A 16,138-nucleotide genomic window follows, 5' to 3' on the forward strand; every position below is an offset into this window, starting at 1 on the left:
GCTTTGTACAAGTCATCTCCTCTATTTAGGATATTTTTCTTACCCTTGTCCCACCCTACTGAACCTCACTCATCCCTTAACATCTTAAATGTCACTTCTTTTGTCTTTATGTCATCTGCCCTTTTCTGGCCTCCAGAGAAAATTCTCAAAAAAAGAAAAACAATCATTCCTCCTTGGTAGCGTGCTAAGCATTTATTTATTTGTTCTCATTTTTACTCAAGTGTGAGCAACAGATGAAGGCCAGGCTGTTTCACCTTCACATTCCCAGCACTTAGCACGAACCAAGTAAAGAAAAGCACCTGATGAGCATTTCCTAAAGTGAACTGAATATGGATTCTGACTGCCTAATACGATGGCTTCTCCTTCAAAGGCCTCAGATACCCTTCTAAGATCAACAGAATGATATTTCTGATATATGGCATCATACACAACAAATGCATAATCTTTAAATAACACTATAACTAATTATTATCATAAAGATAATATGTCTTACTTTAGTGCGACACATAAGCGAGATATTCATGCTATGTGAATAGTGGGTACCCAGCATCTTGGTACCTTCCTTCTGGTAAAACAAGAAAGGATCACATCATGGAGTAATGTGAGTACTAGAAATGTGGGCCCCTGGGGGTAAAAGACACCTCTTAACGGGAAATAGAAGAAAAATAGGGAATAGTCAAGTGTAGGTCCAGCTTGGAATCTTAGACTAGGAATCAGGAAACTGATTATAGACCCAGATTTTAGGGATTTTTCCCAGGGTTTATTTATTTATTCACTGTAGCAAAATATACATACAACTACCATTTTAACTATTTCTCCAGTGCATAGTTCAGTAGCATTAAGTACATTATGTTCATGTGTTATGCAACCACTTCTATTGATCTCCAGAACTTTAAATCTTCTCAAACTGCGACTCCAAACCCATTAAACACGAACTCCCTGTTCCCACCTTCCTCCAGCTCTTGGCAACCACCATTCTACTTTCTGTTTCTAGGAATTTGACTCCTTTCAATGCCTGAAAAAAGTGGGACCTTATATTTGTCCTTTCATTTTTGGATTATTTCACTTGGCATAATGCCATCAAGGTTCATCCAGGTTGTAGCATATACAAAATTTCCTTCTTATTTTAATTTAATTTTTTGTGGTACTGAGATGGAACCTGGGGCCTCATGCTTGCTAGGGAAGTGCTATACTACTGAACTGCATCCCCGGGCCATTTCCTTCAAGATCGCATAATAATCCATTGTATGGATATACCACATTTTGTTTATCCCTTCATCCATTGATAGACATTTGGGTTGCTTCCACTTTTTGCTATTGTGAATGATGCTTATGAATACGATGTACCAATATCTGTATGAGATTCTGCTCATCTGTATGAGATTATTCTTTTGGGTATATGCCCTAAAGTAGAATTGCTGTATCTTATGGCAATTCTGTTTAAGAGGAACCACTGTCATATTTTTCACAGTGGCTACACCATTTTACATCTTCATTAGTAATGCACAAAGGCTCCCCTTTATTTGTTCATCTAATATGCTACATGTTCTCTGGTGAGGCACCATTACTCTATGCCTCGTAGTTTCCTTATCTACAAAACAAGGAGGTCAGAATAATCTGTAAGGTTTCTTCCAGCAGTAAAAGAACTATCTGGGCCTAATTAACTCAAGTTGAAATTAGAGCCAGAAAGCAGTCTGGATGATTTATGGAGCATGACTTGATACTTGAATCCTCCTCCTATTACAACAAAGTAATATTTTTTTTCCAAGAGAAGAGCAGAGACTCTAAAAACCATTTTATGCACATGGCTCTCATAATAGTGGCAATCACTTCCAGAGCATGTACCCTGCCCTGAGCATCCCACATACACTATCTCTGTTCATCTGTGCAGAGAGCTCAACTCCACAGGTGAAGAAACCGAGACATGGCGGAATTATGACATCTGCCCAAGGACACACAGTCAGCAGTGAAAGAGCTAAGATCTGCCCTTGGCCTGCTCTGCTCTGAAACAGGTTCTTTATCTTTCTCTTTTTGTTTTTTCTGGAGGCAGGTTCTTACCCACCCAACACCATTCCTTGCTCATTCAGTGTTCCTCATGAGTATTTCCTTTTTTCTCTCTCTTATTTTCTTTTGTGGTACTGGGATTGGAACCCAGGGCCTTGCACATGCCAGGTAAGTGCTCTACCATTAAGCTACCCCCATGGCTCCTCAAGCCTGGAGTACTTGTAACTATTTTCATTTACCTCATTTCTATTTAAATGTCCCAGCCCTCTGCAAAGACCAGCTCAGTGTCCTCATCTCTAGCACTTAAGCTTCTTAGTTTCAGGCATGAAGGCCAAAATGTACAAAAGGGTCCTTAAAATTCCCTCAGTGAATTTTTTTTCCCCTAGTCATTTTATCTGATAGCTTTCAAGTGTTTTCCAGAAGATTAGTTTGAAGGCACTTCTTCCCCTGTAGAGGGGGAAGAAGCAGAATGCTTGTTGTGTGTCTGGGATGTTTACATATATTATTTCATTGAATCCTGACAACAACCCTATGGTGTGAGTTTTATTACCTCTCAATACAAGCAAGGATACTGAGAGTTAGAAAGGGAAAGATCACCAAGGTCACTCAGCCAGAAGGTCATAGGTCTGGGAAGCAGGCCTGGCACAGTGAGCCTGAAACCTTGCTCCTTCCTTAGGGGACACTGTCCCAAAGAGAACATCGAGTACCATTTAGGAAATCAGGGCTAGATAAATGTCATGTAACAATCCTAGGTGCTGACTCAGGACAATGGAGCAGCTGACATTAGAAAGAGGCTGAACTAGAGGGAAGTGAAGAGAGTCATAGCTCCCTGGAAGTGGACCTGCTAGGACAGGGAACAACTGAGACTCCACTGAAGCTGAGATTCTTTTCTTTTTTTTTTTTTTTTTATTGTTGGTTGTTCAAAACATTACATAGTTCTTGATATATCATCTTTCACACTTTGCTTCAAGTGGGTTATGAACTCCCATTTTTAGCCCATATACAGAAGCTGAGATTCTTTACAGATGAAGCACTCGAGGCTGTTCCCTCAGAACAGACTGTGGGGGCTGTTACTAGACAATATATATGTTAATTACCAAGAAGATTGGCTGAATATTTTCATGGAAGATATAGCTTTAAGAAATTGAGTTTTATCTAAGGATAAAGTCTTAATAATTCCACATGAACCTTAACCTTGTTTAGTACCTGCTCTCTGTTCTACAAAGCTTGGCCAAGGAAGTGTTATTTAGTTTCAGATTTAGCTGGAAAGAACTCTCTCAAGAGGACTCTGAGGTACCAGAATGCACTTGAGAACTTTAAAAAATAGGAAGAAAAAATTAAGAAAAGCAGATGTGAGTGACATCTGATCCAAACATTGATGGGACCTCTTCAGATTTCTACTAGACCTGGATTCCAAAGGTATGAGTTATTTATCAGAGGGGTACTCATCTAAATTGTTTATCTCTAAATAGAGAACATCACAGTTTCTCAAGGAACAGACTGACTTTTTCCGGTGGTGGTGGTGGGGGAGGGATACTGAGGATTGAACTCAGGGACGCTTGACCACTGAGCCATATCCCCAGCCCTATTTTTCTATTTTATTTAGAGACAGGGTCTCACTGAGTTGCTTAGTGCCTCACTTTTGATGATACTGGCTTTGAACTCGTGATCCTCCTACCTTAGCCTCTCAAGCCACTTGGATTACAGGCCTGCGCTACCCCGCCTGGCTAGACTAACTTTTATTTCCCACTCACCACAGTACCAAACTCAAGGATCTTTATATGCTAAGGCTCACAATGCACATTTCATTATAGCTGAACAAGCATTTTCATTCCATTTATAAACTCTAGGGTCTTTCTTTTAAATGTTAAAGTAGTCTAATCAGCCACAGTAATCAACAAAACCTGTGCACCTGGAAAAACCACTAGTTTTTTGATGGCTGTTGTCTTGGGTCAAGCTATGATGCCTTTAGGATCATGAAGAATCAGATTCTGGGCCCTGGAGCTGGGAAAATATTGATGCAAAGTATGCCTGATACAGCTTATATTATCAAGGTTAGCTGTGGCCAATCCAGGTGAGTACATTTCCCTTCAGGAAGTTAAGAAACTTCAGGGCGTGGGTCCACAAAGATAAGCCCTTCTCCTTTTTTTTTTTTTTTTTTTTAACACAATTATAAGAGCCATGTTCTTGGTCTTCTTAGTCTAAAATTTCCACTAACTGTAATTTACTCCTCTGAAAACATTCTAGGTAGGAGACATTTGGTGGAATCCCAAAATACTTTGTTTTAATCTCTATATGAGATTAGTGCTTTTTCAATTTTAGGACATTTTTTTGGCTTCTGAGCTCCTGAGAATCAAGTTATGAATTATGATTCACTTTGGCAACGTTTGCCTGAGAACAATTTCTGTGATTATTTTTCTTTTAGAGATGCAGGGAATTCTCAGGGACAATCTTGCCTTCAGTTCCAGTACACAGTGACCATTCTCAAAATGGCATTGATTATAAAGTTGAAGACTGCTAAAAAGACAAGTCTTTCAACAAGATTGCTAATATTTTCCAGATTTAACATTTTTGTTCCAATCACTAGAAAGGACATAACTTGAGGAAGATAATTATAAGAAATATAAACTGAGGGTAGTATCCATGGGACTTTACCCAACAGATAATGAATTGTTCTGATTTTCTCCTACTCAAAGAAGTTATTAATTCACTTCTATATCCCCTGCGTACATAGCAGGTGACAATACATAATTTTTAAACTCAATCTAATGGGGTAACAGAACTGACCCAAATTATATATACTTTCTTAGTTTCAACAGAAGAATATCAAATCCATGTTTCTTCCACACTTCAAAGTAAGGCATATAGCATGATGCCTTGAGTGCATTAAGAAATAAAAAGTCTCCCAACATGATGCATGACCATATTCCACCTAAATCTTGGCTTGGCACCTGGCTTGCATAAAGATAACAGGGTGGTCAAAGAACTCTGCAGAGGAATGGCCTGATCACGAAGGAGAGACATCATTTCACCTAAACTCAAGCCATAATGCTAGAAATACTTGATATCTGGCAAACAAAGCTATCAACTGTTATTGCAGTTGGCCCCTTAATCACTATTGCAAGAGGAAGCCAGACACGACCTGAGAGAACTCTGGTTCTCTGATCCTTTAGGTTGAAACACAAATTTGAGTTAGGCTGGGAGCTTACTGGTAGGAAGTACTTAAAAAAGACACAAGAAGCACATATAGCAAGGTGGTCTGCTGTAGGTGGGAAGCCAAACTTACAGATTTTAGGATCCCTGTGGCATTTTCATGGAGCCAGGTAGGGTAGACCACCTCATCATTCAGGATGGCCTCAAAGAGGTCGTCTTCATTCTCAGCCTCAAAGGGTGCATGACCGCAGAGCATCTCGTAGAGCAACACGCCCATGGCCCACCAATCCACGGCAGGCCCATACAGCATTTCCTGGAGGATCTGTGCAAAGAGGGCAATGTGACAGGTGCTTCATGCATCTGGTTATCAAAGGTATTCTTCATGTCTAGGGGCAATGATGGATTAGGAAATATCAAAGCACAAAAATGGAATCCCCTGTGTTGGTATGCAGGCTCCATTCCATGTCTATGGAGTAGTCTGTTTCCCTGTGGTTGACTCCGAGGCCCCTTCTCTTCTAGGTGATCAAAAATTGATGGCCTAGTTCAGCCAAGGGATGGCACATGAAGAGCCAACACAGAAAGTGTTTCGAAAATCCATCAGTGCAGAGGGAAGAGGAGACTGAGATCACTCACTCATATGGGAAAGATTGAAGAGCTTTTCTTTAGATCTGCTAAGCGAGGCTGAAATTAAATCACTAAGCAGAGACAAAGGGATAAATAGTCATGAGCAGAACACACTTTGTCCTTATTTAGAGCTAAGGCCTAAAACAGCTGCAAAGTTTATAAAAACTTTTTTTTTTTTTTTAACTCAAATTCTTATTTAGAGAAACCTCAGACATTTTTAACCCCATTCACCCAATGAGCCATAAATGAGTCTGGGCTGAAGCACACAAAAACAGCCAGTGGCATTTCAAAAGCCTTATCAAGCAGGCTCACTCACCTCTGGAGCAATGTAGTCAGGTGTTCCACAGAACGTGGCTGTGGTGACGCCATTACAGATCCCCTCCTTGCACATTCCGAAGTCTGCCAGTTTACAGTGACCCTCATGGTCCAACAGCACGTTGTCTAGTTTCAGATCTCTGAAAGAAACCAAGGGTAGCAGCATGTGATAAGGCAGCCAGGCCTCAAACCACCCACCTGGAAGAACTGGCTCACAAGATGGGTAATCAGACCACAAAATGGTCACATGGGCTTTCTGCACATACTTCAGAAAGAATTAAACTTTTCTGGGTTGTCTGGATAAATAAAAAAAAAAAATCTATATCAAATCTCAGAACACACCTGTATGTTCCTAGACAATGGGTCCCCATGAACAGCCTAGCCATTTAGAAAAGTATAGACTGCCCTTTAGAAAATGTGGGCTGAGCATGACTTTCCATGTACCTTGTACCCAAAAGCAATCCACCTATCTCATCGCTCATTTTCTACTCAGGCACCATATCTGCCCATGAGAGTTCACTCAGTGAGCATTCATGGAGAAAGTGGTCACTGGGTGCCTGCCTGGGTCTGTGGCAGGCATCAAGAGTACAGATGATCTTTGTCCATAAGGAACTCTCAATACAATGGGGACACAGATATTTGCTAGACTGTCAACTTCATGGGATCAAGTTGATTTGGCTCACCATTATGTCTAGAATAGTGTACCAAATAAATACTTGTATGTATATGTACACACACACACACACAGAGATAACACCAACTGCTGTATAGTACAAATGGCATGATAGAAGTAAAAACCAAGTGCTGTAAAAGAAACATAAGAGGGAACAATTAATCCTTTCCAGCAGGAGGAGAGAGAGAGAGAGAGAGAGAGTTTCATAGCAGAAGCAGAAACGAAGCAGGGTCTGATGGCATGAGTCACAGTCTTCTAGGCAGAGAAGGGGGGTGTGAGAAGGTTGTAGTGGCAGATGGATGTAGCAGGTGCCCAGAGGCAGGCACAGAGGCGTGGATGTGCAGGCCGTTCAGAGAAATATGTTCTGGAGAGGGGCCGGAGAGTGGGGCTGGTGTGGGAGCGTGGGGACATGAAAAAGCTTAGGGCTGGAGAGGAAACTGAGGTCCTTCAAACTATGGAGGGCCCTGAATGCCATATTAATGAATTTTGATATGTAGGTATTGTGAAAGGGAAGGAGCTCCCTAATTAAGAGAGAAGCAGGCCCCTCCCAGATAGGGTAAAGATCAGTTTGGGGCAGCTGACACTGTCCAGGGAGATGGTGAGGACTTAACCAGGCAGTGATAAGGAGTGGAAAGTCTGAGGCAGGAAAGGGAAAGTAAGCAGAGCTTCTGTGAATGCAAAATTAGTAGCGAGGACTGACGGACACTTAGGGTAGCCAAGGAGAAGCAGCAGAAAGATGGCTTCTGCATGAGTGAGGGATATCAATAACCAGGAAAAAGGGAAAAAGAACAGGGTCTGAGTGGGTGTGTCCTGCATCCACAGAAGGCCTGGTAGATTATGGGGAGCTAAGGACAAAGGACACTTTTTACCCCTGTCCACCCCACGGAGCAGAATCCACATGAGCAAAGAGAATTTCTAGCAGAGATATTTGGTAGAAAGCCCTCCACGTAGGTGGGAATATGGCCACACACTGCAAAAACTGTCTGCAGGTAAAGAGCAGTACCCTCTCCAGCACAAGCTTCTAGCACCTGGTTCTCCCAGGTGCATGGTTAGAGAGGGAGGTCAGTTGCCAGAGTGGGCTGGGAAAGTCCTGCAAACCAACCCAATGGATACCTCCTGAGCACAGCAGATTGGATGACAGAATAGCCTGACCTGTTGGTGAGGTCCGTTTTTTGCTGGTTAAAGGGGCGATGTACTCAATGGCAAATCACATGTCCCACCAGTGAGAGGAGGCTGCATGTCAAGCAGGGGACACTGCTGATGACCAGGAGATTCCTTCAACTGGAGATCTGCTGTTAATGGTCAGTGAGTGAGGCCATCCTGGCATCAGGCCACCAGGGGCTATTTGCTTGGGAGCCATGGTGTCCCCGTCCCTGTAGTATCTTCATGGTGTCTGGAACTGGCTGCTCCCTGGAGCCTCACATTTACAGAAGGCTGAATCTGGGTACCTGTGGTTCTTTCTATTTCCCTGTCCCTGGACTAAGAATAAGAGACCTGTTGGCCTGCTTAGGCCCCAGGGAAAAAGCTGGTCTCTGTCCAGCCAGGATCACGTTGCAGCTGAGGAGGTAGGTGAGGACAGAGCTGGCATGACTGGTTCCCTGACTGTGCCCTGTGAGGTGATACAGCCTGGCTGGACAGGTCTTACAGATGGCGGTCACTGGAAAATGCCCAGAAATGAAAACGAATCCCGGTTTTCCGAGAATCCCTGACAAGTGTAGTGACCATGGCAGAGCTTTCTTGGCACAAACCTCCCCCACCCCACTGCTCCTCTGCTCCCGGCAGTGGTCTCTCAGTGACAGGAGCACAATAAGGTCAAGGGGTGTGCAGTGCGTATGTACCCACTTCAGCAATGCAAACCCCTCTCTGCCTCTAAACCAGACCTGGCCTTCAAATCAGCCCCTACCCTTCCTCCATGCGGAATCCTTCTTTCCCCACAAGCCTCTGTTTTCAGTGGGCTGCAATTTAAGGATGCTGCTTCCTTCTCTGCTTCACCACACACACACACACACACACACACACACACAGACACACACTCAAGGTATTCAATTCCAGCTTCCATGTGAAGCTGGACTTGGGAGCACAGGTGGGGGAATGAGGAGTGAGGACCATATAGTATGTCACAAGCAAGGCCACAGCCAGGTGGTTTCCTGGTCCTCTGGCTCCTGGAGACTGACACCAACTATGAGGGAGACAGCAGCTGGCTGAGGTGAGACATGATAGTCTGAGGCCCCAGGAGACAGTGAGGTCATGGGGGACTGAACCTGTGAGGCTGGCTTTATTGACACCATGTCCAGGCCCAGTGGTCCAGGCCTGCGTGGGCCTGAGGCCAGAGTGCTCTCACACTTCCAAACAAGGTTACTGAGTTTCTGAGTTGTCCCGAAGCTGTTATACCCACTGAGCTCTCAGAAAGGACCTTCTTGGGCAAGAGGGACAAGTGCTGACAGAAACCCACAGCATTCTAAAGAGCGACCTGGGATTGCTCAAGAGAGCTCATGACTAATGTCCCAGGTAAGAGTTTGACTGCTTATTACTCAGCTACTGTCATGGGGAGCCGGAATCGCTCAGGGAGAGAAAAGTGCTTGGTAATCACTTTATCCGTCACCCACCACAATCCCCTCTGCACAGAGGAGTCTCGGAACTCAGCTCTCAAAAGACACACCTGAACAGCACAGGGGATGTGACTCATCTGGTCATAAGACGCCCAAGGCCACGAAGGCAGGTTAGACACCTTAAACCTGACTTTTCAGTCTATTTTTAAGCATTCTCAGAGCTGTACTGAGTCCTGAGGGAAATGCCGCAGCAGGTTCTACACCAGGTACTATCTAATGGGACACAAACCTCACAGTTGGGATCCCAAGATGATTCTGTCAAGAGTGTTATATAACCCCCAGCTGCTCATTCTGCCCTCAGCCCAAATCTCTCACACTTCACTGTGAAGTCTGTCCTGATGTCCCCAGTCAGACATACCAATGTCAACTCTGCCCCTAGAGCACAGAGTTCATACTGCTTTGACAGCACCCTCGTACTGGCTTCCAGAAGGCTCTGTGTGTGCACCTGTCACCCTCTTAGCAGGAGCTGAGTCTTACTCCTTCCTATATCCAGCTCCATCCTGGCAGAAGGTGCTGACCAAAGACATCAATGGAAGGATTTCAGATGGACACCAGTGGAGCAACCCTGGCCAAATTCAAAGCATTTCTTGATTTCTTATTTGTAGGGGAAGGAAGTTCCATAAAACTGGGACCTTTGTTCTTAAGTAATTAAACTTATAAAAAGCCAAGTGTTTTACCCCTCTACGATAGACTCCAGAGGGAAAATAAGAAACCGGAAATGGGAGCTCAGATTCATCTCCTTAGTGAAGCTGGAGAAAAGAAACTAATTTAGGAGGAGCAATCATAGGGCAAAGAAGACCAAGTAGAAACCTCTCCCCTCCACTGGCTTGCATCCAGATGGAGGAGTCAAACAAGAGAAGCATGAATCAAACAAATCCAAAGGTTACTGAGCCATGTACGGCCATGGTCAGCTTCCACAATAAGGGTAAATCATACCTTTATTAGGGGGGAAAAAGCAAAAGCAAGAGAAAGAGGGAGAGGGAGAGGGAGAGGGAGGGAGAAAGAGAGAGAGAGAATATTACTCTATGACTCTTGACTTAATTTGATGTGCAGAGGTCAGTTTTTGGCTTTGGAGTTCCTCAACCTTGTATGCCAACATATAACTCAGCAGCCAAACTTAACAAGGCTGCACAATGAAGATTACAAGTTCATACAGGGCAGAGGCTCAGATCCTAAAATGCCAAAAACACAATTACGGGCTCACCAGTCATTAGCTCACTGAGCACTGGTATTTAATAGCTAAAGCTTTTGTCATGCAAGCAAAGAGGGTAGACAGGGTTATTTTATCCTCTCTGCTTGCCTGAAAGGTACATTGTTCTTGCTGGGTAATCAGGGTTACTTAAAATGCCCACAGTAGTTTCAGAGAAAATTCCCAAGTGGTTGAAGACAAAGAAGATTCAGAAATTGGATTTATTTTGTTTCTATCCTGAACTATCCTGAGAGTAATAAAACAGAATAGCATGAGTCTTTCTGCTTAGATCACTAGAAATCAGTTACCCCTCTAAAAGAAATAAAGGAAGTGAGTTGTGAGTCGGCTCCTTGAATAATGGATCTGGGAGGCTATTCACAGGAACCATTTTGAATGCATTTTTTGACTTTTTATTGTGGAAAATTTTAAGCATGAACAAAAGTATAGAGAATAATAGAACAACCTCTGGCCTGATCCCACAGTGTCAGCAGCTATCAGCACATGTCCAATCTTGTTTCATCTATACATCTCCTCACTCCTTTTCCTGCTTGACCCATCTTTTTTCAGATTATTTTAAAGAAAATCCAAGACAGGAAATCATCTCATCTATATTTTACTATCTTAATCTAAAAGATAATTCTTTAATAAAAATACAACTTTCATATCAGTTATCATAAAATGTACAGTTGGTACACAATGGTCAATGTACTGTTAAAATTTGTTGTTCATTTGGTATGTATGTCCAGAGAACCTGAAAAAAAAAACTCTTCTGTGGATAATAAGAAAAATTGTGTCATCGGTAGCTACCATATGTTAAATGTTCACTGAATGCTATGTACTTTATCCATACTATTCTGTTTTATCCTTTGAAGTGGGCTCCACTCCAAGATTGTATAGTTAGCCAGGGGTAAAGTCAGGATTTGAACACACGTCTGCTCACCTCCATGGTCTGGGCTTATAATCTACTATACCAGGCCCACTTCTTTGTGGTGGTGTTTCCAGCCAATACTCTAGGAGTACTTCACTTATTAAAACAAGAACCATTTGAGATATCAATTAATATCACTATGAAAAGATAATTAGAATTCTGCAAAATAAACAAAATCCTTTTTCCCCACTGGCTTGTGCATGGCCAAGGAGTTCAACTGATATTATGCAATTCTTGAAGGTTCAGCAATAAGGAAGTGCAAAGCAAATACTTCCCTAGAGGTCGAATATTCAAAGACACTTTATAATCCTCTTCTAAGGGTGAGAGGCTGGCATGTGGGTACTAAGAGGTGACATTTGTCAAGAGAGTGAATCTGGATTACAATCTTAATTTCACGACAAACAGGGCTAGCTTGTGTTTTGATTGTCTGAGTTTATGTTGGAAACATTTTAAAGCAAGAGGATATACTAAATTGGTAAAAGAATTTTGAAAAATCATTGAAAGAGCAAAAGCCTAAAATTTGGTTTCATCATGTAATAGACAGTGGTGCCATTCACGTATCATGTTTATAAGATACTCTACCCTTTGACCACCCAGCAATTCTTGGAGTAGCGTGTGTGAGCCACGTAAAATGCAGGGGACTCTGGATTCAATGATAAGGAAAGAGAGCCCATCCCCACTCTCAAGAAGGTTAGTGTCTGGTGGGTGAGGAAGATAATCAGATAACCACACAACTAAATTTCCAATTATGAACTATGACAAACTCATTGAAGAGAAGATGTGGGAGTATGTGAAAGGAGAAGCTGAGGGAAGGGTCCCCTGGGAGGTGACACTTGAGCTGAGCAGATTATTAACCAAGTGAAGAGAGAGAAAGGAAGGGACATGAGGGTGTGGCAGAGAACTCCAGGTGAAGGGAACAGAGTGAGGGGTGTTTTGTACAGTCAAGAAAAGTAGAAATGGCTACAGTCCTGGAAAGTGGGGCACAAATGGCAAGAAGAAAGCAGGATGTAACCAGAGCCAGACAAGACAAGGGCCAGTGAGAATTTCCATCTCCAGCCCCAGAGGAAAGCCTTACATAGAAAAGGGACTGGGATTTTACATGGCCCCAGCTTCAACGTGGAGAATGGACTAGAGGGGTTGAGAGGGAACCTAAGCAGATCTGTGGGGCAACTACATGAGAATCCAACAAATTTAATGGTGGCCCTGGGGGCAACTAGGTACAGAGAACCAGATGGATAGAGAACAATCAGGAAGGAAAAGAAATGGGATTTAGAAACGAAAAGATGCAAAGGATAAAAGGAAGATGTCAGATTCTGGCTCACAGGAAAAAAAAAATTTTTTTTAAAACATTTGAGCTAATTTTCAGAAATGCAAGTGAAGGTATTTCATGGGTAGCCAAATACACACAGCTGAAAGTCAGAGGAAAGGCTGGTCTGGAGATATAAATTTAAGAGTTATTACCTGGATGTGGATAAGTTCACCTGGGGAGAGGGACTGAAGTGAGAAGGAGAGGGCCTGGGACTGGGGAAGAGTTTCCTGAGAGGCCTCTGATCTCTTTTACTCTGAGACCACAAACACTAGTGACAAATTATACCCAGTGCGGGGAGGAGAGCTAAGGGCTCAGGAAACTGGAGACCAACTCTGTGCCTTCCTGTGGACCTATTATAGTCATGTCAAGACTTAAAAGGATTAGAAAACATAAACCTTGTACCTTCACAATGACCCATTGAATTCTAGGTTAAGTTTCAATTTTACTACATGATGCAATGCTCTCGTGAGTGTAAGCTGACATATTTTATTTTATGAAGATATTTGTTGCTACATCATACAAATAACAAAATTTGGAGGAAAGCTACATTAATTTTGTGGAATGGCTAAATAAATTATAGTATTTCTATTGCAGAAATTTATGAAAGCTGCCAACATTTTTATAAAAGACTGAAAACATAGGGAAATGTTTATAACAGAATATTTATGTATTTTGAAAATGATTTCTGGTTATAAAAGTAGTATTTTATTTTTGTACAAGGATTGAACTCAAGGGCACTCAACCACACACAGAGCCATATGCCCAGCCCTATTTTGTATTTTATTTAGAGATAGGATCTCACTGAGTTGCTTAGTGCTTCACTTTTGCTGAGGCTGGCTTTGAACTCACGATCCTCATACCTCAGCCTCCCAAGCCACTGGGATTACAGGCATGCACCACCATGCCCAGTCCAGTATTTTAATTTTAAATTTCAAATATTGAAAAATTATGGGGAAGATGATAATGGGTTCACATTCTTTCAATCTTTTCTTTTCCATGTTCCACTAAAATGATGTTGTGATTCTCCCTTAGTGAATGTCTTGAACATATTTATACATCTTATAGATCTGCCTCATTCTCTGTAATGGCTGCATACAATTCCAATATAAAGATACACCATAATCTAACTAGTCCCTTGTCCAAGAACATTTAGGTTGTTTTTAATTTTTTGCAACTTCAAACAATGTAATGAACACTAGTTACATACTTGATTAAGTATTTATTTAGATTAAAATTTTCAGAAATGGAAAAGCCATGTCAAAGGTATTAATATTTATAGTTATAATGACCACCTGTGCTTTTTTCTTGCCTGTTCACATTTTACACAATTTAAAGCTTGATTAATTTAAGAGGCTCATTACATATTAAAGACAATAATACTTTAGTTATATGGACCAAATCAATATAAAATATTATTGATTTTAAGTTTTGTTTATGGTAACTTTCATGTTTTTTAAAATAAAGTTTGTTTTTTTTTAATTTTATGTTTTTTGGACCTTTATTTTGTTTATTTACATGCAATGCCGAGAATCGAACCCAGTGCCTCACACATGCTAGGCAAGCATTCTACCACTGAGCCACAACCCCAGCCCAAGTTTTATGTTTTTAATGAGTCAAATATATGAGTCTTTTATTTATAGTGCTTGGGTTTTGTGACTTCTTTGTAGGCTGATACAGCTGTAAGTGAAAGAACGAAATACAAACTTGTATTTTCAATATTCTTAAAATTGTGTTACAATTGTAGGGCAAGGAGGTAAAGGGAATGAAGAAAGGAGGGGAAAAAGGAGAGAAGAGATAAAACAGAAAGGTTAAAAATCTATTTCCAAATGACAGGATTATGAACGATTTATATTTTGTATTTTCCATATTTCTTATAGGAATCAGGTATTACTTGGATAACCCAAGTCATTAAAATATGTTTACACATTCTGGCTTTAATTATTTTCTTTGGTTTTTCTTTGCAAAGAGATATACAGGGAAAATGTCTCACAGGGAGCAATGATAAAGATTTCAAGGGAATATTGAAAAAAATCATCTGACTTGGAAAACCTGCATGTGTGGACTCAGAATTCCGAACCTGTTGCCACAAGCTCCTTTTTCACCACCGAAATGACCTAGAACCTACTATATACATAATTGTCATGGGTGGTGTTTATGTTTTCAGTAGTCTATGATGTGTCCATGCAGTCTGGACCAACTTAAGTGTGAAAATGAGGCCCTTGCTAAAAGAAGAAACACTCCTAAATGTTAAATTAAGTCCCTTTTCATTTCTCCTTATGAAGTGACACATTATTTGGTGATTTTAAGGCCTGAGCTCTTAGAACATCTGCTTAACAACCCGTACATGAGATATGAACATTATTCTCGTGATGTTGAATGCAAAATTACTCATTTTGTAATGAATGAAGCAAGTGGGTAATTTCCAACCCAGTTCTGAGACTCTTTCCATCCTACCCCCTCACACCTCCTTCTAACAGCTGTCTGGTATGGGAAATGATAAAAATGACTTCTGTGTAAGCCTGGTTATGATACCCCCTTTAAAACATGGCCAGGGACTCACAAACTAATTCCTGCAGACCAGAGGTTGGTCTTCATCCAGCTGTGGGTGTTTGATGCTCTTGATGTGCAGGCAGTGTGTTCCCACCTTCACCACTATGAATACAAGGAACAACTAAAACTTGAGCAAAGGGACCAAGAAATTTCCCCTCACCTTGTCTCATGGTGACAAAACAAAAAAACCTTCATTGATTCTCTGGACCAACACAGAAGGAAATGAGTTTCATGAACATTTACAGTTAGCAGGTCATATGCCTCCTTAGGATTGTCAAATAAATGAGCCGTTAGGCTGGCAGTTGAGACTTACACTTTATTTATTTTTATCAGGCCACATCCCTTACCACCCACCTCCAATGGCGGGGGCTGAAATTCCCTGGCCAAAGCAGCACAAATTTATTTAGTAGCTCTTTACAGTACTTGTATTTTGCACTTGCCAAGAAAATCTCTCTCACCAACTCTAATTGCCAAAATGTTTCTTACGTGACACCTGGCAGCCTTCGCCTTGCAGATACCCTCACAGAGAAAGCAGAGAGGCAGGATCAAGAGTTTTCAACAAAGACACCTGGAGATGACAGGCCCTTGGCAGGTGGGGGCCCCTGACCACTGGGCCTCTTTTGGACAACACAGATAGGTACAGTACACTTGGACTTTCTGTTCCGGGGGGGATAAAGTGGTTAACAAGCTCAATTCTTCAGGCTCCCCGGCCAGAGAGCTGAGAGCAGCTGACCCACAGGAAACCACCCATGTGGGCAGCTTTGCTTCCTTCAACAAAAAAAGA

General features: G+C 41.8%; 1 protein-coding gene and 1 long non-coding RNA gene across 2 annotated transcripts in view; one reads left to right on the forward strand and one right to left on the reverse strand.

The window, feature by feature from the left end:
• The window catches only part of Prkch (protein kinase C eta), a 218,807-nt gene that overhangs the window by 16,142 nt on the left and 186,527 nt on the right, over positions 1–16,138 (reverse strand). Inside the window, exons 11-12 of the mRNA XM_027929460.2 lie at positions 6,098–6,236; positions 5,291–5,479 (exon numbers count right to left, since the gene is read on the reverse strand). Of these exons, the coding sequence (XP_027785261.2) occupies positions 5,291–5,479; positions 6,098–6,236 (328 nt within the window). The remainder of the gene's footprint in view (positions 1–5,290; positions 5,480–6,097; positions 6,237–16,138) is intronic.
• LOC139704708 (uncharacterized) overlaps positions 3,224–16,138 on the forward strand; it is a 44,731-nt gene continuing 31,816 nt past the window's right edge. The window contains exon 1 of the long non-coding RNA XR_011706640.1: positions 3,224–3,423. This is a non-coding gene — a long non-coding RNA (uncharacterized lncRNA). The remainder of the gene's footprint in view (positions 3,424–16,138) is intronic.

Source organism: Marmota flaviventris, chromosome 2 (assembly GCF_047511675.1).
Source record: "Marmota flaviventris isolate mMarFla1 chromosome 2, mMarFla1.hap1, whole genome shotgun sequence".
In the NCBI taxonomy this organism is placed as follows: Eukaryota; Metazoa; Chordata; class Mammalia; order Rodentia; family Sciuridae; genus Marmota; species Marmota flaviventris.